This window comes from Bombus fervidus, chromosome 5, assembly GCF_041682495.2.
Source record: "Bombus fervidus isolate BK054 chromosome 5, iyBomFerv1, whole genome shotgun sequence".
Classification (NCBI taxonomy): domain Eukaryota; kingdom Metazoa; phylum Arthropoda; class Insecta; order Hymenoptera; family Apidae; genus Bombus; species Bombus fervidus.
The window spans coordinates 10707303-10734153 of record NC_091521.1 but is presented as its reverse complement, the minus strand read 5'-3'; the positions used below and the strand labels follow the sequence as shown (position 1 = coordinate 10734153).

Genomic DNA, 26851 nt, shown 5'->3' with positions numbered 1-26851 from the left:
ATTCAATAAGACTGAAATATAAAAAATTCTTGGAAGCAAGGAGAACAAAAATTATTTTCAACCACTATTAAACTGCAAATTTAAGCTTCCCCAAACGTTTGAGGAAAATTATAAGAATCGAAGAAATATTTGCAAATATTCCCTGATTAAAATAGTAGTTAAATTATTGGTATGGTAAATACAACGCGAAATTTAGTACAGAATACAATACACTTCTATAGTATCTTTGTCGTTCAAAGTTGTATTCTATGCTCCTTTACAGTTTCAGTTTCAATCAACGGAAGCCAATCTTCTTCAATCTTATATCATTCAATACTTGCTGTATCTCAAACTTGCGCGATAAAAAGAAGAACTGATAAAAACTTCAAACATAACTATTCCGCAGTTGTATGACTTAAGCATATACGATACATCATTCAACATATAAAAATCATGCATCATTCATACAAAAATTTACGAGCACCTTTGATATTTGTGCCAACCACCACGAAGGAGCATCATATACAACATTGTCCAATATTGAGAGAATATACAGAACGTCCCAAGGTTTAACAGCCAATCTTCGTCAATATATTGTTGTATTTATAATAAAATTGCGAAATCCGAAGAGAACAATACCGTGGCTCCTAATATCACCTTTATTTATACGCCATTGGACTTTCATTTTTGGATAATTTAGAAAAACATAAAGCACGCTGTAATTTTACAAAACTAGATTATAATTAACAAGAGCATTGAACGTATAACATTTCTATTACCAATGTGTTTAGTAAATAAAAATTGTTGATGGGAAAGTTACTAATATACTAAATTACATATTAATATAGTATATAATACAGGCTATATGCTAATATTAGACACTATATTATAAATAGGTTACCAGATCACTGATATATAGTATCAAACTAAAAGCTACATCCATATATCTACACAGATACAAATTGTAAACTTTCTTCTATCTGCTACTATATGACAAAGTTTAGCTATTAAATCCAGAAACATGCTATGTATTCGCGCAGACTTCATGCTTGCCGACTAAAAGAATAAAAGATCGATTTGGACCTATCGCAAAGTATTAGTTCGCTCGATGATATGGACAAGTTAAGGAAGATAGTAAAAGAATATCGGGGTCGTGACGATTGAGCGGAACAGGAATACTTGGACGGTTTAGTCGGTCTTCAGGCGAAAAACTGATTCCTTTCAGAGCTGCTGTTCCACGTTAACTTCGAAAAGTGAACCTTTCATAGATTTTTCTTGCCAATGGATAGCCGCTCGAACGTACAAACGTAAGGAGATCGATTGCCGCACCGAAAGTGGACGGAGATTGAATCAGCCAGCAAAACGAACAAATCGTTTGTAGCACTTTTTGCATGACCGACTCTTGTGACTTGTCGCGTTTTGAATCGCGGAAGAGAAGACCGGCAAGGAGAGCTCCTTTTGCCAGTATTAAAGGGCTAACAGGTTTGTGACAGATCTACAATGGAACGGTTTTGCTTCTCTTTAGAGATTTATGCTGAGTGCTGGTCTTTTGTCGTCGTTGCTTTTTAACGTTTTGAAAGACAAATTTGTTAAAGGCAGAAGGAGAATATTAGAGTTCTTGTTTTTCTGAGAAAAATAACGTATTATGCGATCATTACGAAGTGATTAATAATGATCATATAAATTTTATATTAGGATTTCATACGCTCTGAAATAATTTTATTCCATAAAGATAATCGCATAAAATATAATATAATATCACGTAATATTATATAATAATTGTGCATAATTAATGATAATATAATTGCATGAAAATTTTGAATTTCTTAATGTAACTAACCCAAACCTAACCGAAGCATCGAGTTAATTACTGATACACCAATAAATTTTAAATACTAGGCTATTTAAATGTTAACAAATTGCTATTACGCCTGTGAAATACGCAGAGCTAATTGAAAAAGCAGTACTACTGAAAATAGATGAGTCTCCTTGCAAATTGATACTAAAGAAGTAACGACCAGCAGACGTCTCGTCATAGACGCGGACGTTTTAATTACGAAGAAGAATAAGATACTCTGCTTCTTCTTTCTTGTTCCAACAACGGAATCAACGTCAATCAAGGAACTTCGTAACACGTTCAACGAACACGGCCCCTTCGTTTAATTAAACCGTGCTAGTACGGTCAGTAGCATCAGTGATTACATGAAAACTAAATGTAGAAGCTAACCCATACTTCATTCTCTATGTATTTTCAGTCTTTCTACTCTTAATAATTCCGTTTAAAGAATTTTCACTGGTATATTTTATAAAACTTAAAATAACGGAAGTTGTAAACAATATTATTAGATTTTTGTTATTAAAGCGTTATTAAAATTGTTAATCAATTTAATTAAATATAAATTTTACACATTTATTTTTGTACTTTTTATACATTTAACAAATATTTTCTTCCGTACTATTCACTATTTGTTTTCATATTTGCGTGCACGGGTATAAAAATCTTCATTTTGCCTATAAATACATAATTAAAAGGAAATATAAAATTGTTTGTGAAGAAGAAAGCGAAATAGAGAAAGAGAATATTGTTATCCCAGAAAGATGGCATCTATTAGAACACACAGAAGCATCAGTATTCTTTTTTATTAAATCAACTTTTATAAAATATATTATAAATATAAAAATAAAATACATATAAAGAATGAAGTCAGAAATTATCATTTCTCACCACTAACATGCTTAAAATAATAATTTTCAAGTTTCAAACTTAAAATAATAATTTCCACGTTTCATACTAATTCTCAGCAATCCAAGGCGATGCTAATCAACAGCAATTTTATTGTTATATCGTCATTAATCGCCGTTACTGTACCAAAAAAATATTTTCTAATTCTGAAGAATATACTGCACCCAAGAACACGTTCATTTTTATAAACGCTATCAACAGAAGAAACTGAAAAATGCAAAGGGAAAGCTGTTCCGCGATTATTCTTATCTTAGAGAAGTTAAAATTTACTAAAACAGCGGTGGCAACTTGTCTGCAACACGTCAGACGAAGGAAATCCAACCGTGGGAATTCAATTAATTCTCCCCGATATTCGTTCACTTTCGTCTTCGCCCGTTAAAATACACGAACGGTTGCAATCGCTTGTAAAAGTTCTTTTTCCGCCGTCGCCTTTTCTTTATCTCCTTCTTTTTTTTTTCCAATCTAGAAGTAACCAGTGAGTTCGTTCCTTTATTTAAGGTCCATTGGTATTCTGAATTTAAAAGAAACGCGGAGAAAGAAGAGAGAGGGAGAATGAAAGAACGATGAGGAAAGAACGGTTCGCGAGGATCAAGAAGAGCGTGGATCAGAAATCGGAACGAAATCTGGATAATAGCGAATCGTTGAAACTCGTGGCATGGCCGGTACAGTTGTATGCAAATGAACGACATACGTCATCAATATGCACCTAGGAAGTTGAATTATTACGTGGATGAAACGTTTCTCATGGTGATTTCCAATGAAGTTGAATTGGGTCATTGATTCAACGCATTACAAAGTTATGGTATTTCGTATCCGTTATACTTAATAATACTCAAATGGAAAATTACGTTGCTTGTATAAACGTAAATAATAGAATTATGTCGTTTATTAGTGTTTCGAGTCGCTGTTCCATCCAAATTATCGTGCTTTGGAAATGTGAATATTTTACGTTTTCCCAAGTAGCAGTGTGTGGAAACTAAATTCATGATTTTTTTAGTTTTTTCGGCTTCATTATGCCCTTTTCCTTTATTATAATTATTACTTGAAAAACCGTACTGTTTTGTAGCTTTCCAGCATAACAAAGGTAAGCTAAACATCGTACAATTGGAAGCTACAGGAACTCTTGATCTAATATTAGATTAGTGCTAAAGTGGAAGGATGTTGATCTTCGGTAAGGAAATAGGTGGAACCAACTATGTTGTTCAACTAAACATTCAACTGTACTTATGCTCCAATGTTCGATTGGCTAACTATAAACTTAAAGTTATAAAATATCGACGTTTCAAACTCTGTATGAAACTACCCTACTTTTTAAAATAGACAGTGAACGATCGTAAGAGTAGCACGGATAAAATAAAAATCTTCTAATTAATACATAAAAAAGTTGAATATATATTTGGTCAACTTATCTACGTTAAAATCTACTTAAAAATATATTATATATATACTATGTTTGTCAGAGTACTCATAAAGAGTTCGAAACTTTCCAGTCGGATTCGAAAACATTTGCACTACGCTCAATCCCATTTCTAATATTGAATCTCGAACAATGGACTATAAACTTTATCATTTCAAATGCTGTACTATTTCAGCAGTACGTTTGTCGAACAACTAACTTGGACTAATTGTCATCGAAGGACGTTTCATCGTATTCCACGTGGCCTTTAAATCCTTCGCAAGAATGGAAAAAATTAGTGTCTTATTTCCTCGCTGCTTGCATCGTCTACGATTTCAATTTATCAACCGAGTACAACCACACATAGAAACCAATCTTTCCTTTTGTCAACACGAAACCTCATTACCGACGTTTCGCACGTGGAATGCGTGGCGTGCAACGCGTCTAGACAAACCGAATACTATAGATGACAGGCGTCTGATGCGGATAGACCGCGGAAGAGTAAATTTGTGAAGCAAGCAAAATTTAATTCGCTATTCAATGCATGGGCATAACGTGTGTCATCTATCATATACGTTTACGAAGGGAGAAGCCGCTTAACTGTACCGCCCGCAGCTTTTGACACATTCCTTACTGATCCACGTGCCTTTGTACCATACACGAGCCTCTGAAAGCCTGCTTCGCGATACCGGCATGATCGATGTTGAAGATTTCCGCCAACGCGTAGTCACACAATACCTAACCATTGCCATACGCGTTGCTTCTATTCCAGTCCGATGCTAGGTGAATTAATTTCCGGTTGTCTTGCGCAATCTTAATCATACAGTTCTGCTCACGTTATTTTACTCCAAAGAAATTTGACTTTAAAGATTAGCCTGTCCTGTAACTTCAACCGATAGAATTAGAATCTGGAGCTGTGAATATTTTTCGAGTGTTAGAGATATGGGCTCTATTCGAGTTTGAGGGCGCGAAACGTTGCTTTGCTTCGGAGCGATTTTACTTTAGAAATTACTCTATTTTTTAATCTCAAATGGAGAAATCGGAATTTAGTGTGGATCTTTAGTTGCAAATGACTGACTGCAGTTTCAGATGTTGGAAATGCGAAAATCAGCTGAGTGTCTATCAAATGCTGTTTGAGAAGTGCACGGCTAATATTTTTTGATATATAATGATTTTTTCTTATTGGTCCACTTGAAGAATATATCGCAGTGAAAATAGATATATGTGGCTTGTCATCAGGAATCAATATTGATCTGTGTTAGGGCAGATACGATTATCTGTACAAAAGTGGATAATATATTACAATGCAATATGTAAAATGAAAACGTGAGTGCGATTTTCAGAACTGCCTTAAGCCAACCAGTAGGAGATTCACTCTGTAGAACTACTTTCAAGTAGAAGATCCTAGTTTTAGGTAAACGTGACTGACTATTTCTGTCTGAATAATACTGGAGATCTCTATAGTTCGCTTAGACGAGTGGAAGACTGTGCAAAACAAAAGAAAATTAGAGTTTGTCAAATAAAATTGAGATATTAAAAAGACTGAAGTTGATGCATTTTACCACCTGACAATGGCAAACACAATGACGTCGAAGTAACTTTGAGAACTTAAGCGTGAAATAAAAATTCCTTGCTACCAAATGAACTAAATATTTATATAGTATTAAGTGGATTTTCATAGTTCGTCGATTAAACTAGATGGCATTGCGTGTTACATATTGCTTGAATAATTTAGTTGAAGTACGATTATATGATAAATAGATTTTATTATCAAGAAACGTGGAGATAATAGCACTTTTGATAAAAATTTTCGAATACACGTATACATTATGCATACTACATACATCCATGTAAATGTGTTATACTTTTATATAGGAAATATTAGTAAACTTGAGTTTATTTTCGAAAATGTAGCTAAAACATATAAATCTCTTTTTCGTATCGTATCTCTCGTTTAGTACCGTGCACGATTAAAAAAAAAACTTTTTTTAAATATAGAAATTCCCTTTCAAAAATAAAAATGATTAAAATAACAGATGTACACGCAGTATGGAGAAAAAAAAGACAAAAGGAAGGATCGAAATACATACATATTCTATCATAAAAATTTATTGTTAGTGATACGTATCGGAAAAAATATCTGCAGGTTTGCAATTTTATTTAACATCTAAACAGAAAAACCAATAATGTCATGTTCTATAAATTTTGAACTGTATCGCGCTTGCAACCAATTCATGAACAATATTTCATAAACAAATTTCTTCCGCACTTTAATAACAGAATGCATATCAATTCGTAGTAAGCCATTGAAAATACAGACAATAGAGCCTGAAATGTCTTCAAATTTTAAAACGCAAGAAATGTAGAACTATTGAAACTCTGATATAAAAAGTATCTTTATCCAAGAATCTGATTGTTTCCAAAATTATTAAATACTCGTATCTTATTTTCTTCTTACCGAATATAATAGAATTAGGGAAAAAAAAGAAAAATTTAAATTTTATTAATTTAGATTTATTTATAATAATGAATATTTCTATTATATACAATATGAAGGAAATAGGGTAAGAATGATTAATGATTTCGAATACTTACACGTCAAGTTTTTCCATCGTCATTTCAAATTACTACGAAGCTGTATTCTCGTGAAATATACAATTTTTATAAAATATCAATTTTCGAAGCGATAAAAGTTGCGGTTTGCAAATAATTGTCAGCCTTTCAAATTGACTATTATCCTTTGAAACTACCCCTCGAATGATTAAAAAGTTCTTCAGAACGTAGTACACCGATCGTATACGTGTATTATCAGACATTAGTCTATCTAATGATAGTTAGAACGTGGAAAAGGTAACGCAGTTATCCCTAATCATTATAATTATACTCATAAATAAGAACGTTTCTCGACCGTACTTTCTGTTTTTCCTTCCCACCATGCTATTCTCCCGTGTTATCTAAATTTCATCTTAGCTTTCCCCTTTCGAAGCTACGGAAGTGCTTGTCCGGAAACTTCTGCACGCTACGCGATGTTAAAGGATATTTCTTGGAAAAAAATAAAAAATAAAAGTTACATGATATCGTCTTCCACTTCTCTCCATTTTTTATTAAAGAAGGAAGAAAAATATATAATAAACCTTATCTATAATAAGCTAATATGGACTTAAGGTAAATTTAAAAATTAAAAAAAGTTGAGAAACATTTCTGTGAGAAAAAATGAAAGTTACGCGATATCTTTCTTTTTTTTTTCCTAGAATTCACGCTAGGAAAGTATAATACATGGAACACATAGAACAATACATAGAAAAGAGATTTATAAACGAAAAAGATTGGAAAATATTTCTTGGAAGAAAATAAAAATGACAGAATATCATTCCCTGTTTCTTCTTCTTTTTTTTTATTAAAATGCAGGTTACAAAAGTACAAAATAAATTTCACGTGTGTTAATCCAAATGTGTGTATAAGCTACATTTGTAAAAAAATTGAGAAATATTTCTCTGCACAAAAATAAAACATAACATAAGTTTAGAAAATTAAAAATATACCTTACATATAATAAATCCAGCAATAAGTGAAATTTATAAATAAAAAAAAAATAAAAACAAGGAAATCGACTGAGAAATAAATAAAATAATTATGTGAGTCGCTTAACGTGGTCCGTTTTCTGTCGTGAGCTCTTGATGAAACCAAGAAACTCCAATTCGGCGACTGCTTGAGTAAAACGAGCTCTAAATCTCCGTTAAGGATACCGTGAACCATCATAAAATTCACACGTGTTCTCGTGTGAATTATTCAAACAAGAGGCATACGATCCCGGCGAATAACCACTACGAGCTTACGATTTCACCATTACGAGCTATGATATGAATTTCAAACGTACCGCGGTTAGACAAATCTTCGTACGTTCCATTACTCCTGGATCGTACGGACGTGAGAAAACCTCTAAATGAAAAAGGATACTGTAATTTTGGGTCCACGTCCCGTTGTTCCTTTGTACTGCCCACTGGATCCACGATAATTAAAAATGCCTGCAAGAGTATTATAATTATTTGTGGCAGCTACAAGAGTATCTGTTTTAGAGCTAGAATGATATAGCTTTCTGCACGATGCAAGGATGTTTGAATTAGAGCAGTAGATGCAAGAATCTAAAGATAATGTTTAATCTAAAGCCTACGTTTCTAATGTGTAAGGAACGACATTCTAATTTAAGAGATTAAAAGGTCTTTTTCCAGAAGATCGTCGCATTTTGGTTGCAATCATTTTTATAATATTCAATTCATTCAATTTATTTTATGATACTTTAATAATTTTACAATATTCTATCAACTATAGTAAGGAGCACAGTTTTATTTTTATTCGATTTATGCTCGAGAAGAAATGCGATGAAGAGATGGATACTATAGTCGTACAGTATCAAATAAAAATGACAGAGTTTTAGGAAATTATAGTAGAAGTGTCATTCATTTAAGGAGCTTAAATCAAAAGAGGTTTCATAGAAAAGCTTATTCATCCTTAAGAATGTAAATTTCATAAGCATAAACAATATTCAATAAACAAAATTGTCCTGCACATTTGAATCTTTTGAATTACCATCGATACATAATAATAATCGATATGTAATAAATATTGTATGTAAGTCAGCGAATAAACGAAGAAAATTACCAAACAAACTAGTGTTCGTGCATATTATTGTTTAAAATAATTCATAGTCAATTAACAATTAATTAAATTATTCTTCCGTTAAATACGAATTTCAAACAAAGGAATATTTAGTAAAAAGAATTGTATGAACTAGCCGAGTATTTTTAGCGTAATAAGCTGTATCTTAAAGGCAAACAGGAGCCTGTTACACCATTAAAAGCCTTCCTTTCTATGCGAATGTGGCTTAACACCTTACGGACCGTGGTCGACGACCGTGAAAATGGAATTCTCGGAAAATGCTCCTGTCTCCAGTCATTTCGCTATTTCGTGGCGTAATTTTTTCGTATTCGTATAAAGGAACATAAATGTCGGGGATTAGGCGACGCAAAAGTGCTTGGATTTATGATTTAACACGTAACGAGATAAAATGTACTTTGCAACAAATGCAACGAAATAATTAGAATATTAATTTTATCTGGAATATTTTATACAAAATATCATGAAAATTTTCATATAAAAACATGTACTGAATTTTTATTGTAAAATTGAATATTATTTTTTGTTGATAATTCTAATATTGTCTATGTTTACTGTATAATATTTTTGAAGCTTCCACAAATATTTCTTTTTTTTTTTTAATTCTATATCACGAGAGCAGAAATAAATCAATATATAAACTAAACAAAAATTACGATACATTCGTATTTTCTACCCCGATGAAATAGAATAAAATGCATCGCTACATATATGTATATTCGTAAATAAACAAGCACGTGAACTTATACTATAACATTGAGTTAAAACCTTTTGCTAACGTAACATCCAATCATTGTACTATATTTACATTAACGTAAAACAGATTTATGAAATAGATATAAAATTAGTAAAATTCTTTAAAAATTGAGCAAAAGCTTGACATATATCATCAATATTCGTAAAAATATTCTGAAATATATAATACGTTGGAAATAATAGAAATATCAGGTTCCACCAAAAAACGGACATTCATATTAAAATGTCAATAAATAACAACTAAACGAATCTAATATTCTAGTTATTTTCCATCACAAAATCAAATAACTTTCATCTGAAAAACTTTTCCTCGATCTTTATATATACACATTTTCTATTGCATTCAGGAATGTATCAACAATCTCTACATATTTCTAAATGTAAAAGTACTTGCAGAAATCACTTATATTCATCAAGCAAAGTAATTACAGACAAATATGTAGGGATATTAAATCATTTGAAGGAAAGAGTTTAATCTCAATTACACGAAGCAATAATTTATAAAAGTATATTATCGTGTACTATCTCTTCCATCTTAGTATTTCTTTAACAGCTCCACGTAATTTAGAGATCACTTACGTATGCATATACTTGGACTTTAATTTCCTTTGTCCAATGCTTACACCAGGTGAATTTCCAAGCTCTTAATGACCGCGAAAAAATAAAACAACCCTCAGCCCCTTTCCAGTTCGACCCCATTTATAACACAGCGCTCGCGTGAATCACTCGTTCGCCAGTCCGATTAAAATCACAAAACGAACGAACGCATACAGTTACTCACGAAAGTATTCGAACACTTCTAGAAACCTTTTATGTACATACTGTGTTACATAATATGTATTATATTATACAAAACATTTTGAAATTTCATTAATATCGAGAATAACGAGACAGAAGCAATGAAACACAAATAATGAAACACGATTGTCATGAATATATGATAAAATTTGCAACAAATCTGAAAATGCACCTAGAAGCTACAATATATTTATTGCAAGTATACCTATATTTCGCAGAGGTCACAAACATTTTTAAACACTCAATTATCCATTATATTAATAAGCCTTAACATTGTAATTTCCTACTAAATATATGTTTGCAGTAGGTATCTTTTATCCTCTGTATATATTTTCAAATTGGTTTCAAGTTTGATCAATACAATCAGTATTGTCGTGTCTCATTACTGTGCTGATGAATATTTTAATTTTCCATCATAGAATCAAACAACTTTCATTTGAAAATTTAGTGATATTATTATTTAAAACAAAACAATGTAAGAAAATATTACTTTTAAATGTTTCATAAAACGTACACAATATATAAGTGTAGATATATAAAAAATTTTCATGGTAATTGTGCAAATATTTTCGTGAGTTATTCTATGTATTAATCTGTAAACACGAACACGAAACAGATTGCTACCTGTAACCAGTCGTACATATTGATCAGCTTCCTGGATTCTAAGTGCAACTTGTAAATTATACTGAGGTCAGGCAGCGTGGATGGGATGGCGTCGTCGTTCTCCAATTTGCAGCACTTGCACTGAAATATGTATTTCCAATTAACTTCAACGTGCAAGACAGAGACCTCGGCATCGTTTCCCATTACGAAAAATCTATAATCGATATTCAACCACTGATAGAGGGTGAGGACGATAGCATCGGAAGAATCGTAAGCCACAATGAACACACGAACAGAGGGGAACGAACGTTCGTTCAAGTCGCGAGTCTTCCAGACGAAACCAATTGAATGAGGATCACGAACACTTCTTAACGAATTATATTTCGAATGGGATGCAGAAATAATCTACGCAGACAATTCATGGAAGAGGAGAAGATATTTCTTTCGTAAAATATATGACGAGATGATTTTTATGATTTCTTGAGTGAAGAGTTTATTGAAGTATCGTGTTTCTGATTCCTCGTGAAAATAATTTCATACTCTCTCTCAATTAATTACTTTGAAGATAGTACGAAATTCTGGATAATATGGTATTATGAAATATGATTATGAACCTAGTGCTATAGAATTTTAGTATAGAATTTTCAACATTCTAATATTAATAAATTCACCCAGATAATATCTTGTTTTCAAAGCTTAATTTTATTTACTTTAATTAAACTCATGCAACATCCACACCACAAACATCACAAAAATTATTTCTGTTTCACTTACATTTAAGTACGCATGTGGATCGTTCAATCCCGTGTGTATCGCTGCTCTCAAAGATCCACGAACATGTTGTTTCGCTAAATTGCCATCATTGAAGCAAAATATCTCGTTCCCAGGTACGTAATGAGGATTGATGAGGTACACAGAAAACACTTTCTGATCTAAATAATCAATCAAATCCTGTTGAGCTACCTTATAGGGCGATCGAGATTGCGTTTGGGACATTTTCAATAATTTCTACAGCGGAACACAAAGCAAAATATTATAATTTTCTTATTTTTCCAGAATACACGCGTCAGCACGTTGAATTTTATTCCAAACCTCTTTCAATTGAAGTCGACTGAGTTTTTCACCGGTAGAAACGATATCGACAGGTTTCGAAGCTACTTCTAAACTAGCTTCCTCGATTGTTTTTATACGGTCCTGTAGATCTGCTTTAACTTTCTTCATAATTGAGTCCTTCGAACTTTCCATAATTATTGTAAAAGAGTTCAATTTTTCAAGAAATTCCTTCTTGGATAGAAAACTTAGCAATTGCAGGCATTCTTTGTACTCTTGAGATTCTCTCAAATCACTCATATAAACTGCTTTTGTGTAATATTCACGTAGCTAAAATGGTATTAAAGTAAATCTAAAAAGGAGATTCCCTAAATCTTCCAAATTTTGTCGAAACGTATTGAAATTTTATTGCATGTAGATTTGGTACACTATTCTGAGAAAGATATTAACTTTTTATTAGGTTGTACCTGTTTACCCATTGGTGCATTTGGTAATGTCGACATGAGATCGTGCAGGCACTTGAGTATTAACAAAAATCGGTGCATATATTGATGAAAATTATTTAAGAGCTGCGTCAGCGTTTCCTATAACAAGCCCTAGGTATAAATCACTGTTAATTTTATATATGTATGATTTTTATTTATATCACGACTTTTTTATATATTTTATAAATTTCTCAATAATTCTTACTTTTCTCTTATATTAGGATATACATATAAATTTTCCAAATAGCGATACTACGCATTTAAGAATTAAATATGTAAGTATAAAGCCGTACCTTAAACCTGTTATCATTAGGCAATTCATCTTTATTTTTATCATTCGTATGTTGTTTAATATATTTTTCTATAGAAGGCAATTTTTTAATTTCCACCCAATCCTCATCTGTTAAAGAAGAAATCCTGCTTTTTATCTTTTGTGGTTGACAACAGAGAGAATTTATATTGTTTGCGTAAAAATGTTGTATCATACATATCTAAAAACGTAACGATAACTTAAACGAAAAGTCGGATATAGGAAATAAAAAAAAATTGTAAACAAAGAATGAAGTAAACCGATACCTTATAACTTTGTAAAAAATTCTCTACTGAAAAATCATAAAACAAAAAGATATCCGTTAAAAATTGAAACGCGCGTCCAGTCAATTTAAATGGGATATTTGTACAAAAAACAGTCTTTTCTAACACGTCTGACAAAATATTAATTTGTTTTTGCATATGGAATACCTGAACAAAAATTATGATTTTAAAAAGTGACTGTATTTTAGAAATTTCTATATTTTATTATCTTCTTTATTATATTTATAATTCTATGATGCATTTGTTGCTTACTTGAACATTCAATTTTGATGTAACATCGTATGTTAAAGATCTATGGATGGCATGTAAAGTAGTTGCAACACCAAAAATAAGAACAAATTTCATTGAATTGACATATGAACTGAAAGATATAGAATATTAATTAAATAAGCTACCGATGAGTCTGTAACATTCCAATATACAATCAAGAGACTCTAATACCTTAATATTAAAATAAAATCATGCAGTACTGCAGGAGAAGAACTTTCAAAATCAGTTATCATTATAACCAGAGGATCATTTCGATCACAATTTTTTTGATGCCATAATTTTAGATTCCTCATATGACAATGGGTTTTCTTAATTTGTATCTCTTCATCATCCTACAGATAAATGTACTATATGTAACATCTAATACTGCATATTTCTAATAGTTTGGTAACTGCGCTAACTGAAGTAGTACCTTTTCATTATTTATCAACTGATAAATTGATTCTTCTGTGAGATTCTTTATATTATTCGAGTCTCTACCCCATATAACAGCGATATGATTTGTTATTGGTTTTAGCTTAGAAACTACTCTTTGGAACATTATCTTGTGATCAGAAACATTAACTCCTGCAATGCCAATAGTTTCATAAATCTGGTCATTAAATTTAAAATGATACGTATATATTCAATTATATTACCAGTTAATAAAATAGCTGTCTGTATCTCATTCTGAAATTCCTCTAATGGTTTATCTTTAATCTTGGAAACAAAAGATTGTAAGTCATCTAAAACTTGTTGAAACATATTGGACCTTATAGCCTATAATTTTGAAAGATCTTATTGAATCAATAAATGTGATAATGAAATGACTCTTGTGTATTAGCATTTAATATAGAAGAAATACCTCTATAGCATTTTGAATGCTTTCCCATGTTTCTTTATAAGTAAGATACCATGATGCATTTAAATAATCTGGTGGTTCAAATTTTGTTTGTTTATTACCGATCTTATAAGCACCTTTGTGTACAAAGACACCCTAAAAGTATTTTAATATTCTTTGATAAAGTGTAAAGATTTTATAAGAAGGTTATAACTTGGAAAATAAATAACATATATAATAAACAATGACTTTGTCCAAAGATATAAATTTATGAAATGTTAAAAGAACAAAATAATCACTATGCCTAAAAATTATCACAACAAAATTAAACTTATTAAATTCTAATGTTTTAAATCAGTGTTAGGAAAAGAAGAGCTGTACATAGATAGAACTTAGAATTACTTAAAATTACAATATTAAATTATCTCGTACAAGTATCAGCTAACTCAACCATACGATATACAAAGTACCGCGTTTGCACTTTGAGGTTATATAAGTAGAAGCAACAGGTGTACTATACCTTTGATACTGATACGTTGTCCATATTATCCAAGAAATGTTCATAAAACCATATATTTTAATAAAACGACCAAAAACTATTCCAATCACTAAAAATCATGTCATCAACATAGAAAGCACAGAAACACTTCTTACATACCCACTAACTGATCACAACTGTCGCACTGGCTAGTTTCAGAGACGATCCTAGAGTGCGCTAATCATCAGCGCGCTTGTCTTCATAAATTTAAATCACTCAGTTTCTTTAATTTATTGATTACTAATTGTAGATCACTGAAATTCTTTTAACTATTTTTCCGTATTAAATCAATGTAATTTTTTCAAGCCACATTTAATCAAGATTAAAAATTTCTCTGATAAATGCTTTTGCTAATTTAAAAAACAAACTCTCGTATTATATTACATATTCTATTTTCTAGGAGGATTTCTTAGAAATTCCCGAAGATTTATTCTGCAAAAAGCGAGACAACAAATAAATGAAAGTCTATCGCCTCAAGTAATTTCGAAACATTTCTTAATAATAATAACTATCCTCATTAAGCGCAACATTACTCTGAATATTCAGTTGCATGCGGTGTTTCATGCAGTACCATATTGCATTTCGCATCATACACGTATTAAAGATAATTTGAATCAACGTGTTCGCCCTGCAAATGACCAGTACACTTACAACCAACGCAACGCGAGTAGTGTAACCAGAGGCGAGGATGGAATTTTGAAAATTTGGCCCTACCAGGGGCCTAAGGCTGGGTAATTGTGATATTCGAATTTCACGAGCGTAAGCTGCCCCGATCATCATCTGAATCGCAAATGCGCCGATTGAATTCGCCGAGCAAACAATCCGGAAACCGAGAGTTTGATGCCACGTTTCCGTGCGGAGGGCAATGGAGAGGAGGGCGTTCGCCGAACTTTCGGTTAAACTGGTAGGGGTGGAAGTGTGCTACTTGCTCGCCGAACTTGCCTGCCAGGAACTCGTAATTGATTTAAAGAAGTGTCCAAACAAGATGCCATGCCCTGTGCCTCACAGTGTACTGAAATATCCTTGCTGGTGTGCGCCCGTGTAAACGATCGTGCAACGGCCACTGAAATCGAAATTATTCCGAGCTCGCCAAGCATATTTCAGCATTTCTATTGAGCTCCGCCGGAAGTCTGCCCATCCATCTTTCCTCAAAATTTCATCCACGAATACATGTTGCGAATCGGCCTGCACTGAATCCACACGTATGGTTGCATTGGCGGGAATTTGGTCTTGGAATGTATGGTTTTAATATTATTCAAAGTTCAATTGTTTGATATTTCTGCTAAATGATACCTTTATAGGCGAACAGCGACAGGTAGAGAATTTTTAACATAAGGAAAATATTTATATTTAATCTAGTTTTTGTTTTGGTTCGTAAATTATTTGCGCGTTTAGAGGTTTTGGATGAGAGATATTAATTCTGCTGACTTGTAGGTTTTTATGTTATCAATATAAGTGCTGTTAGTTCAAAAGAAATTTAGTCCTAAAAAGTATTTGAATATGTTAAAACAAAGACACAGCGAAGAAATTGATCGATTTTATCGGAGATAATTTCGTTTTTGAAAAGTAAAATTAACTTCAACTGATGACGTGGTAGCATAAGATGGATTTATATAGTAACATCTAAATATATCTGCTTTCAGCCCGTAACATAACTTTTCAAAAACTTTTCAGAAAACGTTCTCCAAAAAGCTATCAAACGAGAAGAGGAAAGCAAACAAAATCTCTCGATAAAAACTACACAGATTTGCCAACTTACATAGATATCCTCTTCTACTAGGAAAACATTTACCAACGATCCAATCAGTATCGAAAGAGAATCCCGATTTCGCCTAGCTTCCAACGTTTTCGACTACCTAGGTTTATCGTGTCACCGCTAAGCCAAGCTACTTCTGACACTTTTCCCGCGTGGCATGCAAACGGTAGCTTGTTTTATTTCTTCTTTTTTTTTTTTTTTTATTTGTTTCATGGTTAATCCAGCAATGCGTTATTTTCTTTGTTAACCGATGCTTCGAAGCAGATTTCGAAAAGCAGGCTTTCAGCTACAAGCTGGACAACGCGCCGCGGAAGCATAGAAAAATAGGTTTTTTGGCGAGAGAATATAAATCGATTGCGCAAGCAGCTTTGTACGAATGTTCTCGTTTTGTGGTCGGCCATCGCACCTGTGCCCCAAGGGGTTTCTTGCCGGAAAATAAATGGGATTCGATCGAGGACTTAATCATCCGCCTTCGTTGAAAGGGATGTCTGGGACAAAACGATGCAGAGATCGGGGAGGGAGAGACCTATTGATCGTTCAATGGAACATATTTGTCTAGATTTTTCGATCGTCGTACGTACAATTCGATGCCCACGATGAATAATGTCTCTGCTTTTATTTCATTCTATCCCCTTGTTCACGGTGTAATTCAACGGTATCAAAGATTTCCTTGTTCCTACTAGCTGCAGATAAACGTGGAAATGTATCAGTTACTTGCCTACGTTTCTTTTACCTCCTGTACTTTTCTATCTCAACATCGTTTGGCGTTTTAATTAAGCTATAATTCTAATAGAATATCAATGAAATTTACATCCTTTGAAATTTTGTTAAACGCTTTGATAACTATGAATCTTGATAACCATCTTAATGAAAGTTTAATAGAAATTTTAATAAACTTGAGGAATTCGATTTTACATTAAACTTTACATCTTTGTGTCATTGTAATAGAGGTATAGAAGTTACTTATAATTAGTAATTTTATTTATCGAATCATTATCTTATAAAAATTAACGAATATCGCAATTTTGGATTTCCATTTTGTTCAAATTCATGGTTATCCTTGATAAATTTTTGTTCATTTAAATTTTTCGCAAACGTATAAAAATTCACTGCCAAATAACTAATCAATTCAAAGCAGCAAACCAATTTCTAAACACCTAAACTCATCGATCTGTCCTTTACACAGAAAATTTATACTATACATCATAGCCCGATTTTACAACCAAATCACACCACCCATCCACCCAACAAGTTACACTCGCTATTCCGTTTTCCACGTTCGAGCCACGCTTACACCTCGTCTATCACCGATGTATTTGCATGTGATCTCGTGCGAATCGATCTCTTTCTCCGAAAACGAAGGAGTCATTTTCAGATAAGTCCTCGATCGAGGTCTGTAAAAGGCGTTGATATCCTTTGAAAGAGCGTCGATTCAAGGATCTGGAAGCAAAAACGATCGCACTCACGCGGACTCGAAGAGGGTGGGGACATTTTCGCTGATGCGACGATAAAATGGTTGGCCAGCTCGCCCATCAAACGGAAAGAAACACGAGAAGCTTTTGGTCTGGGACTTGTCGAAACTGCTGTCAGCCTCTCGAACGCAGAAGGGAAAATGACACACACACATACACACAAACACATATCTCGTTCACAGCTGATAGTTCAAGGAAATGATTCCCTCGGAACCAAGAATTTTTCTCACTAAAAAGAAGGATGAGATAAAGAAAGAATCAAGAGGTAGAAACGTTATCCAAGAGGATCACGACGTTTCTCGATTCTTCTGGAGAAGAAAACGGCAAGGCAGTTTAACGAAACACAGGACCCAATTCCTGACGTCGGTAATGAGCGCCATTGTTGTTGCTCCCATCGTGCGAATTCTCCTCTCCTTTTATGCCTGAGATTGAACTTTTCTCCGCAGGATGCAGAAACGGTATCTATGTTATTGCGGTAGACAGGCGGCTGAAAAAATCTCGGGATTACGAGGACATTCTAGCCGGTAACGAGATAATAAAGAGAACAGCTTTGTTGCTTCGCGGCGAACTCTTTACCATCCCTTCTTGGTAGTCGGTTTTTCTTCCTCTTTGTTGCACCTTTTCCCTATTTTTTCTTTCGGTGCGTTTCTTTTCTTTTCTTTTTTTTTCTTTTTCAAATCCCGTTTCCGTGCTCTTGTAACTCGCGTGCTCGTTGCGCTGGAAATAAAATTCTTGTGCTCCGCTCGGTGACGAGCTCGGATTCGAGAACGATCTTTTTACGGTTTGGCTCTGGCGATGATGGAAAGAGGAAGCGACGCGTTTGATGGATTGCACCTTGCGGAAATTTGGCCTTCTACTTAGCTCTGTTGTTCACGGTTTACAGCTTTTTCTTGGTTCCGAGGTTTGTTCTGGGTTTAATTGGGATTGTTAAAATTTTACGCGAAAATTGGAATTTGAATTTAATCATGTAATTACGTACTCTGACGAATGTCTTCGATATTTCACTGCTCTTTCAATCATCTTGCGTTTAATTGATATCGTTAACAGGTATTTAAAAAGAAATTGCAAAGTACAGGTCTTAGTGGCTTAATTTGTTAATAAATAATATTCATGATATTCATTGAAGCAAAAGTTAATGTCATAAACAATAGTTGGGAAGATTCTAAATTATGTTCCAATCAAGTTCCAATATTTTACTATTTTTTTTTCGAGAATGAGTTTTCTTCTCATTCTATTCTATTGCGAATTATTAATGTAACAGTGCACGAATATTCTATTGTAGTATTATATTGACCTCATTGTCAATGATTCAGATAAGATGTATTTTTGCAATTTGTGCAAAATTTCCCAATTAATTAATCCATAGAGGAGGCTATCCTTATTGTAACTGTATTATACAAAATATAAAGAAATCAAATAACAAAGAAATTCTCCATTGAGAGAAATAACTGTGTAATTCTATTTCCATCTAATTATGCATAAATTTTCTGTTAAAGGGAATAATAGTACAATAAGAAATATTCGTTTCTTTGTTTCAGCGAACTCTCCAAAAACGATTGAGAACCTAGGGGATTCAATCTCGTCGGAGTTGGAAGGTAATCCGCCCTTGTGGGTCACCAAGAAAACCGGCACGCATGGTCAGGAAGTCTACATAAATAATGCGAAGATCCTTATGGAACGTAGTAATTTCCAATCGAAGGTTACCGTTGCTGGTGACGTAATGACTCAGGTTAGCGTTTTAGAACAGTTGTTCAATTTTTTTCAAGTCAGAGATTTTCAAATCATAGCCCTAAGCCTCGCATAAACTAGTCAAATTAATAATAAATTTTAGAAAGTCAACGAATACAAACACAGTACAATTTTGTATAAAGGAGAAGAATGAAAAAATTGTATTTAATATTTTATGAAAATTTCGCATTAAATTGTATCTGAATGTCAAGCAACCAATTATTAAATCAACTTCGTTTCAACTAGTCGAAGTTTGTCAACATTTTGTGTTGATTTTGTGAATATAGTCGTACCTCTGTAATTGTTTTGTTTGGCCAATATAACAATGTTTTCATTCATCTAACAAAAACTTCACTTTTGTCAAGCATTGTAGTCACGTCGCAAAACATTCTAAAGAAGGAAAAAACACATTCGTGTCGAAAATTGCTCTACATTTCACGGTAGATTTCTGTGGCGGTTAATTTAATCGCAAATTACTTTTTTGCGAGCGTAATCTCGCGAGTAATTAAGTTAGTTTACGCGGTGCTCTGCGTGAACATGACTTCCGGCGTTCTCGTCGCGATACTCGTGAAACTGCATCTGAGAAGTTGGCATGACGCACTTTCTCTTCTAACGAGCTTTTAATGAGCTGTACTATTCTGTCGGGGTACCAGGTCTCGTTAAATCGATGAATATCGACTCGTCTCGTCGATGAGCTCGTCGAATATTTTTCCCATCCCCAGGCGATGCTTCTTATCGACAAAGGTTTCGCTCTCTGTGAAACAGAAACGCAGCTAACCAATAAAAATTCAACGAATAGAAAGTGGAAGGCGCGAAGGAAGCTTTTTTCAAATGTGGCTGGAAACCTGGATTACTTTGAATCTACTCATAGAATAGAGTTTCAGGTAGAATTATCGGAGGAATTGAACAGTTGAAATTTGATAAATGAATGATAAATGAATTGAAGGACACAGATTTTTTAAATTTCAACGTCACTTTATGTCGAATAAAAGAATTGATATCTGAAATGATTTATCTTTTAAAATGTTTCTGTAAAGATCCTGAAAAGCTTTTATGTTTTAAGCATAGTGATATTACTTTCTATAGTCATCCTACCTAATCAAGATGCAAAATAGTTTATGTTGGACACAGGAGTTAATATTTTTATTTTTTTTTTTTTTTTTTTTTTAGATATTAGATACTAACAATATTTTATATTTAATTAATTGTATCTAGTATAGAGAAAGATTATATTTCAAGCATAATTGCTTCGTGTAATAATTGATTTCAAATTCAATTACCACTCGGCAACCCCAAAGTTTCAGTACTTCTTACTTCAGAATTGAGGTGTAATTGCTTCTTGTAGCAAAGGTGTCCTTGTATGATTAGAAACTACTTAGCCTAAGTTCTGTTATACGATCAATTAAGTCACTAAGCAAATTTGCTAATTACACTTTAATCGCAACTTAGACTCGTAATCAATTTTAACTCCGTAACACACAGATTTATCAATTTCAAATTAATAAATGGGAAAGTTCACTTTATAACTATCTGTTATATTCCTTTCGATCTCCGCTCTGAAACATTTGATACTCCCAGCGTCCACCGTTCTTCGAATCAGTTCCCGAGAAATTTCCTTTAATCTACATCCAGTATTATCGGACCGATGAAAATCATGGAGGGACCAGTCTTCGACTAATCTCTTCAACGCGCTCAACCGTAGATCAAGTCTCTCTTCCGTTCATCTCCCTCTGACCCCTCGCACTCCTTTTTTCTCCTGTTCACTTTTCTCTCTCCCGCTGGTATTAGAGAAACTTTTCTCATCCACTTAACGCAGAAGTTCTATCGCGGCCGATACTTCCTGGCCGTTCGTAGAGCACGAAAGTATCGGATCATAATTAATGTAGACAAAAGTGGGCTAATCGAATAACTTTTTACATTCCGATTCGATGAACTTCGCCGTCTACTGCCGGCTACCTCGATGAAGCCGAAGCCGGAACTTTTTTTTACGCTCTGATGATTAACTCATCGGCAACACGGTTGCTTCTTCGCAACCAACTACGCTCGAATTCTGTTAATGCAGAAACAATCAAATTACTCTTTCATGCACCGTCAACATCTAATTATTAAGAGCAGTGGATATATTTTAGAGATGTTGTAATCCTTTTGTGACGGAGCATCCTCGTTTGCAGGAATCAATTTGATAGAAGGAATTTTCTTATAAAGGTATTTTTTTAAAGTATCGTATTTTAAAAATATGTTCTTAAGTTTCTGAATTAAGAGGATGAAGTTATTTGTAATTTTCATTTAATCTGTTAGCAACAAATTATTTTTATATGTTTTATATGTATATATTATTTTTAGATTATATTCTTATATGTAGTTATTACAATTAGATAATATTTCATAAAATTAAAAATAATAATGATTTTATACGTAAATATAGAATACGAATGATTCTTTATTCAAATATATATTTTTTAAAAAGCGTTTAATAAAACGAGAACAAAAAATTTTAGAAGTTTAGACACAAAAGTTTCTTCTAAATTCGTTTTGAAGAAAAAATTTGCGAACATGGAATTAAATCTAAATCCAGTTAGTGTTCAAGTAAAATTTTAATGTGGGTCAAAATTAATCCGATCCCCGTTGTACGCAATCCGCTGTCCGAAGATTAAAATGTAAAGCAGCAATAAAAATTTGCCGTAGAAATACATTGCCAGGAGCACCACAATTTCTACTTGCTAAATTTCTCTGTATTTTTCGATTTCCAGATATGAAAAACAAGCTCAAAGAATTTCGCTACGTGATATACTTTGATTTCATATGTTATTTTCATTCCTGTGAAAAAATTTATCGAATTTACCTTTTAATATTTCCAATTTTCTACAATATTTACTTGAAGGTGAAATATCCATATTCTAGCAAATCTGTACTAGATTTCTAATGCATTATTTACATAAGAATCTATGTAAACATAAAGGTCCCAAAAATATAAAATTCACAATTAAATTTAAACGAATTTACAGAATATTAATAAAATCGCATGCCTCAAAGCCACCGACACGAATAGGTAACCGGAACAAGAATTCGTTAGGTAAATCTCACCTCCATTGTGTCTCTGTCATTTCCAATAACATGCAGAATTTTTGAAATTTCTCTATTATTTTCAATATCATTCGCGTATCCCAATTATTTTCAATTTTTACCATTCACGTGCCTCTACAATTTCCAATATCCCCCAAACTATGCTTCAGTCCTTAAAAAAAATAAACAAAGCACACCCCTATTCCACTCGATACCCATTCGATTAACTTTCGAAGCATAAACCACCCTTATCCGGCGTTGTCCTAACAAACTCACACCTCTATAGCTCAGAAAACAGGTTCACACCCTTCGAAGATGGCTGGAACAAAGGGCGTGCTGTTCCCCGTTGACTAAACGCAACTTATCGAATATTCTCACGCAGCTTCACCCTGTTCAACGACGAAACTATCCGCCAAGTATTCGACCAGCCCTCTGACTGATTTTCAATTTGCTCCTCATCCTCGATACGTTGCTTTCAAACGGCTCTGCTGCTCTCTTTCAACCCGTTCTTTTTCGCTCGCTCCAGCTGGTGGCCTCACCCTGACGCGCGCCATTTTCCCCCCCATTAACCGTAACTCTTTAGCCGATCCGGCTGATGGGTCGACGGAGTTATTCGGCCTGGAATTTCTTTAAATTGTTAAGAAACAGGGACGGGGGCAGGGGACGCCTCAGGCGACGCGTCAACGAGGCGCGTTCCAACAGCGTCTAATGAGATCAAAAGCCCGCGAGCTTTCCAGATTAAAAACGTCCCCGCCTTCTTGACCCGACAGACCTCCGCTGCTCTTTCTACGGACTTTCTATAGACGTGTGTAGTATATCGGGGAATTCTTATATTTGCTTGGTATTCCGAGGGTGGCTGGAGAAGTCGTTAAGTCTTTTGGTTATTGAAATTTTTAAGGAGAGTTGCAGTGGTCGGAAAGTTAAAGTAGTTTGTCGAAGGATGTAGTTAACTCTATGCATTCTAGTGTTTTGAATGTTGGATTTGTAAGATATATTTAATATATTCCGGTGCAAGACGTAATATATTTTTGCTTATAATTGTAATGCATAATATTTTATAGTATGTGTGTGTGTGTATAGTATCTTGCCTTGAGGAATAAATAAAACACAGGCGATAATCGAGGCAGCGTGATGTGTGCGGGAAAATTGGTTCCTTTTTTATGTATAAATATGTATCCCCAAGTGTGATATCTGTACGTGTATATTTCTTCGTTTCTTCTTGCGTGCATTTCGAAGAAATATAATAGTTGAAATAAAACTAAACTGTACAGTCTTACAAATACAATGTCGATTCGAGTTGTGCGTTAAATATGGACTTCAATATATATTTAGTGATTAATTCTCTACTTGATTAATAGAATATAGCTTGATTTCAAATTCTATTGACATAATCGGAACAATCGTGACTCGTTGGAATGCTAATGAAATTTCAAAATGCTTTAGGTAACACAATATATACGTGAAACGCTTCTTGAAGTAGATTCTTTCAAAGCAAGTTGATATATTGAATTGCAAAATTACTATCTTCAGAAAAAGTTGTGATTACATCACGTTTTACACCCAACATCTAAATTTGTTTTCAGATTATCGATAAAATGATTTTTCCTTTACATTTCGACTTCTCGAGGTCTCTTAACTCTTCTTGGCCTTTCTTTGTCTCTTTCGATCGTTAGTGAAACGTTTTCGTGTTAGCGTACATTTTTTAACAAGCCGTAACGCTGCGCTGTTTTGTCCTCTTGGTTCACAGAGAGATTCGGTCGCATTTACGCCGGCGAAATCTCGGCTTTATTTCGTTCCAAATCGAGTTACCGCGTAGAACCAACTTCTCTGATACTTTTCCCTTCTTCTTGTCCCGTCGCATTCCCGGTCCTCCCGAGGGAAGTTTCTCTACAGACTGCCGGAGTGTCTCGTAAAAGGAAATTGCATCGTGAAGGAGACGAGCCGACGCAACCGCGAAAACTGCCTTGAGACGCGGAATTCGTTTTCTAGATTGAGCACGAAACGTAATCGTTAATTCGTCGTTGATCTTGGCATAAACGATTCTGTCTCTAGTCTTTACGGATTCTTTTCACTTTGTCACGATCTTCACTTGGTAAAGGAATAAGGGATGATTTCTCTAGTTCGTAAAGGAGTTACTTATATAGTTTCTTTAATCAATATTAAATCAACTAGCCTGCAACGTGTAACGAAAAATTTTCTAATACACACGAAAGCCACAGGGAAAGATGCGCTAAATCACGTGTTTTATTTTTCATACGAGAATGATTTTAAAATCCAATATCTCGTCAAACAGCTACGTATTACCAAGATTGTCTTTTTATTTGGTGTAGCTATAGAGTTTTCTTGAAGAATATTACATTAAGATGATTGATTTCTCAACTTTCTTGAAAAATATTGATTTCAAAAATGTTTATATTAATTTATAGTTATATCTATGTAGTGGTTATAATATATCCATTAGTATCATATTTATAATTTAAGCTTTTTTCACTAAACTTTATGGATTTGTTATCTTTTCGACTTTATTACTATCACAAGTATCTAGGTGGCAATATCTCTTGAATATCTTTCGAATCATTAATCTACTTGTAAAATTCATATCTACAATTACAAGAAAAATGAAGATTATTAATGAAGCACCTACCAATTATAAACTTCTGTTAAAAACATTCATTTTTGTTGTTTCATCATTATTCATTTAGACTATAACGATAAATCCACTTATATCCTTTTATAAAGAAATATCAGGCTCGATATATTTTTCACTCCAGAGAGTATTGATTCCGAATACTATTTCATCTGTAATGTAGTTAACTTAAAATAAACATAATCATAAAATAAACGAAATATAAATCCTGTATTTTTAACCGACTTACAGAGCACGTTTCGATAAAACGAATTGAAATATCATTACTAGCATATTTTAACATTGCAAAACAATGTGATCGCTTTGATTTTTTGTCGACAATAACAAGGAAGCTTTAAATTGTCTCATACCGTAACTCGTAATAATACCCAATCGATTTAACGATGAAATATTCCAGCGTTCCATATCCATTTTGCCGCGAGTGCGGCATATATTTTACATATCTATGGAATTGAAAGCGGATATGCGCGTATTATTCCCATACATGTATTTCAACCAGGGGCACATATACACACGTACACGCGTTCTCGATATACATACGCATATGTATACGCACATTCTATATTCCGTTCTACGGTATCAAGATGAAAGTCGAATTTGTCTTTCAACGGAAATATCCTTTTAAAAGCGAACGCTGTGTATCTTTGATGTTCCCTTCGTCTCCTGATTTTATGACATTTGTTCTGTTCAAACGATGTAATGAATACAAATTGATCATAAATTTAAATTGAAACACCGTAGACGCGTCGCATCTTCTAGTTAACCGCCGAAACAGATTCGCGTTAACAGGCTTCTTCCTCCATTTTTATTCCTTTCGAATTGCACTTCTTCCGATTTTCCATCAATATTGTTTTGTTTTCGTTCGATATGAATTTCTGCCAGGAATTTATATCGCATCTAATTTCTTTCTTTCTAGAATGAATTGTTTGTGCGAGATATTTTATTTAAAAAAATTCGTAGTGAAACTATGATTGAAGGAAATCTAGAAATTTATTTTTTCAATCAATGAAATATGTATATTTTATTTAGTATCGAATCGCTTTTAGCTAGTTGTTTATTTTGTTCATATGCGTTTTTAGTTTAGATTCTATTATTCATAAACAGCAGTTTTACTCCATGATTGCTCCATTCATTTTTACTGCGATTTTAATTCGATTTTAATCCTGCCGCTATTTAATTATAAATCAGACACGACCGATTCAATTCTGGTTCAGTCATTACGTGTATTTTTAATTAAATTTGTTATTCCTCTGTGTATCGTGCATTTCGTTTATTTTACAGTTAAAATTCTATAAAACTTTAGTTTCATTTCAGTACCAATCCGACTTCGTACTTCATTCTCTTCCGATTTAAATTCAATTTCTATTTCATTTTCAAACAACGCGTCTCTATTACTACTGTTCAAGTTCGATTTAATCGATTCCAAATTAATGTCCATTTCATTCCTATTTAGTTGCATTTAATTGAAATATTAGTACA

General features: G+C 33.4%; 2 protein-coding genes across 5 annotated transcripts in view; one reads left to right on the top strand and one right to left on the bottom strand.

Moving 5' to 3' along the window:
* Fas1 (fasciclin 1 Fas1 domain-containing) overlaps positions 1-26851 on the top strand; it is a 380856-nt gene that overhangs the window by 268975 nt on the left and 85030 nt on the right. For all 3 annotated transcript variants that reach the window (XM_072003874.1, XM_072003875.1, XM_072003876.1), the window contains exon 3: positions 19473-19663. In XM_072003874.1, coding sequence (XP_071859975.1) covers positions 19473-19663 — 191 coding nt within the window. The remainder of the gene's footprint in view (positions 1-19472; positions 19664-26851) is intronic.
* Orc3 (origin recognition complex subunit 3) lies at positions 7744-14856 on the bottom strand. 2 transcript variants are annotated; one of them, XM_072003877.1, is made up of 14 exons: positions 14689-14856; positions 14193-14324; positions 13987-14107; positions 13761-13915; positions 13520-13680; positions 13331-13439; positions 13061-13225; positions 12778-12975; positions 12467-12583; positions 12042-12329; positions 11724-11957; positions 10971-11090; positions 8076-8143; positions 7744-7843 (listed from the first exon to the last, which is right to left on the bottom strand). In XM_072003877.1, the coding sequence occupies exons 1-14, from the start codon at positions 14710-14712 to the stop codon at positions 7750-7752; spliced, it is 1986 nt and encodes a 661-aa protein (XP_071859978.1). In that variant the 5' UTR covers positions 14713-14856; the 3' UTR covers positions 7744-7749. The 2 variants fall into 2 exon arrangements, with proteins under 2 accessions (XP_071859978.1, XP_071859979.1); XM_072003878.1 differs by lacking the exon at positions 13061-13225.

Excerpts from the sequence above, each read along its gene's own strand:
- Orc3 (XM_072003877.1), bottom strand. The coding sequence starts at position 14,712 with ATGGACAACGTATCAGTATCAAAG. Across the intron at positions 13,440-13,519 it reads GATTTTATTTTAATATTAAG|TTCATATGTCAATTCAATGA; the intron begins GTATTAGAGTCT and ends TATATCTTTCAG. Across the intron at positions 13,226-13,330 it reads CATCAAAATTGAATGTTCAA|GTATTCCATATGCAAAAACA; the intron begins GTAAGCAACAAA and ends ATTTTTGTTCAG.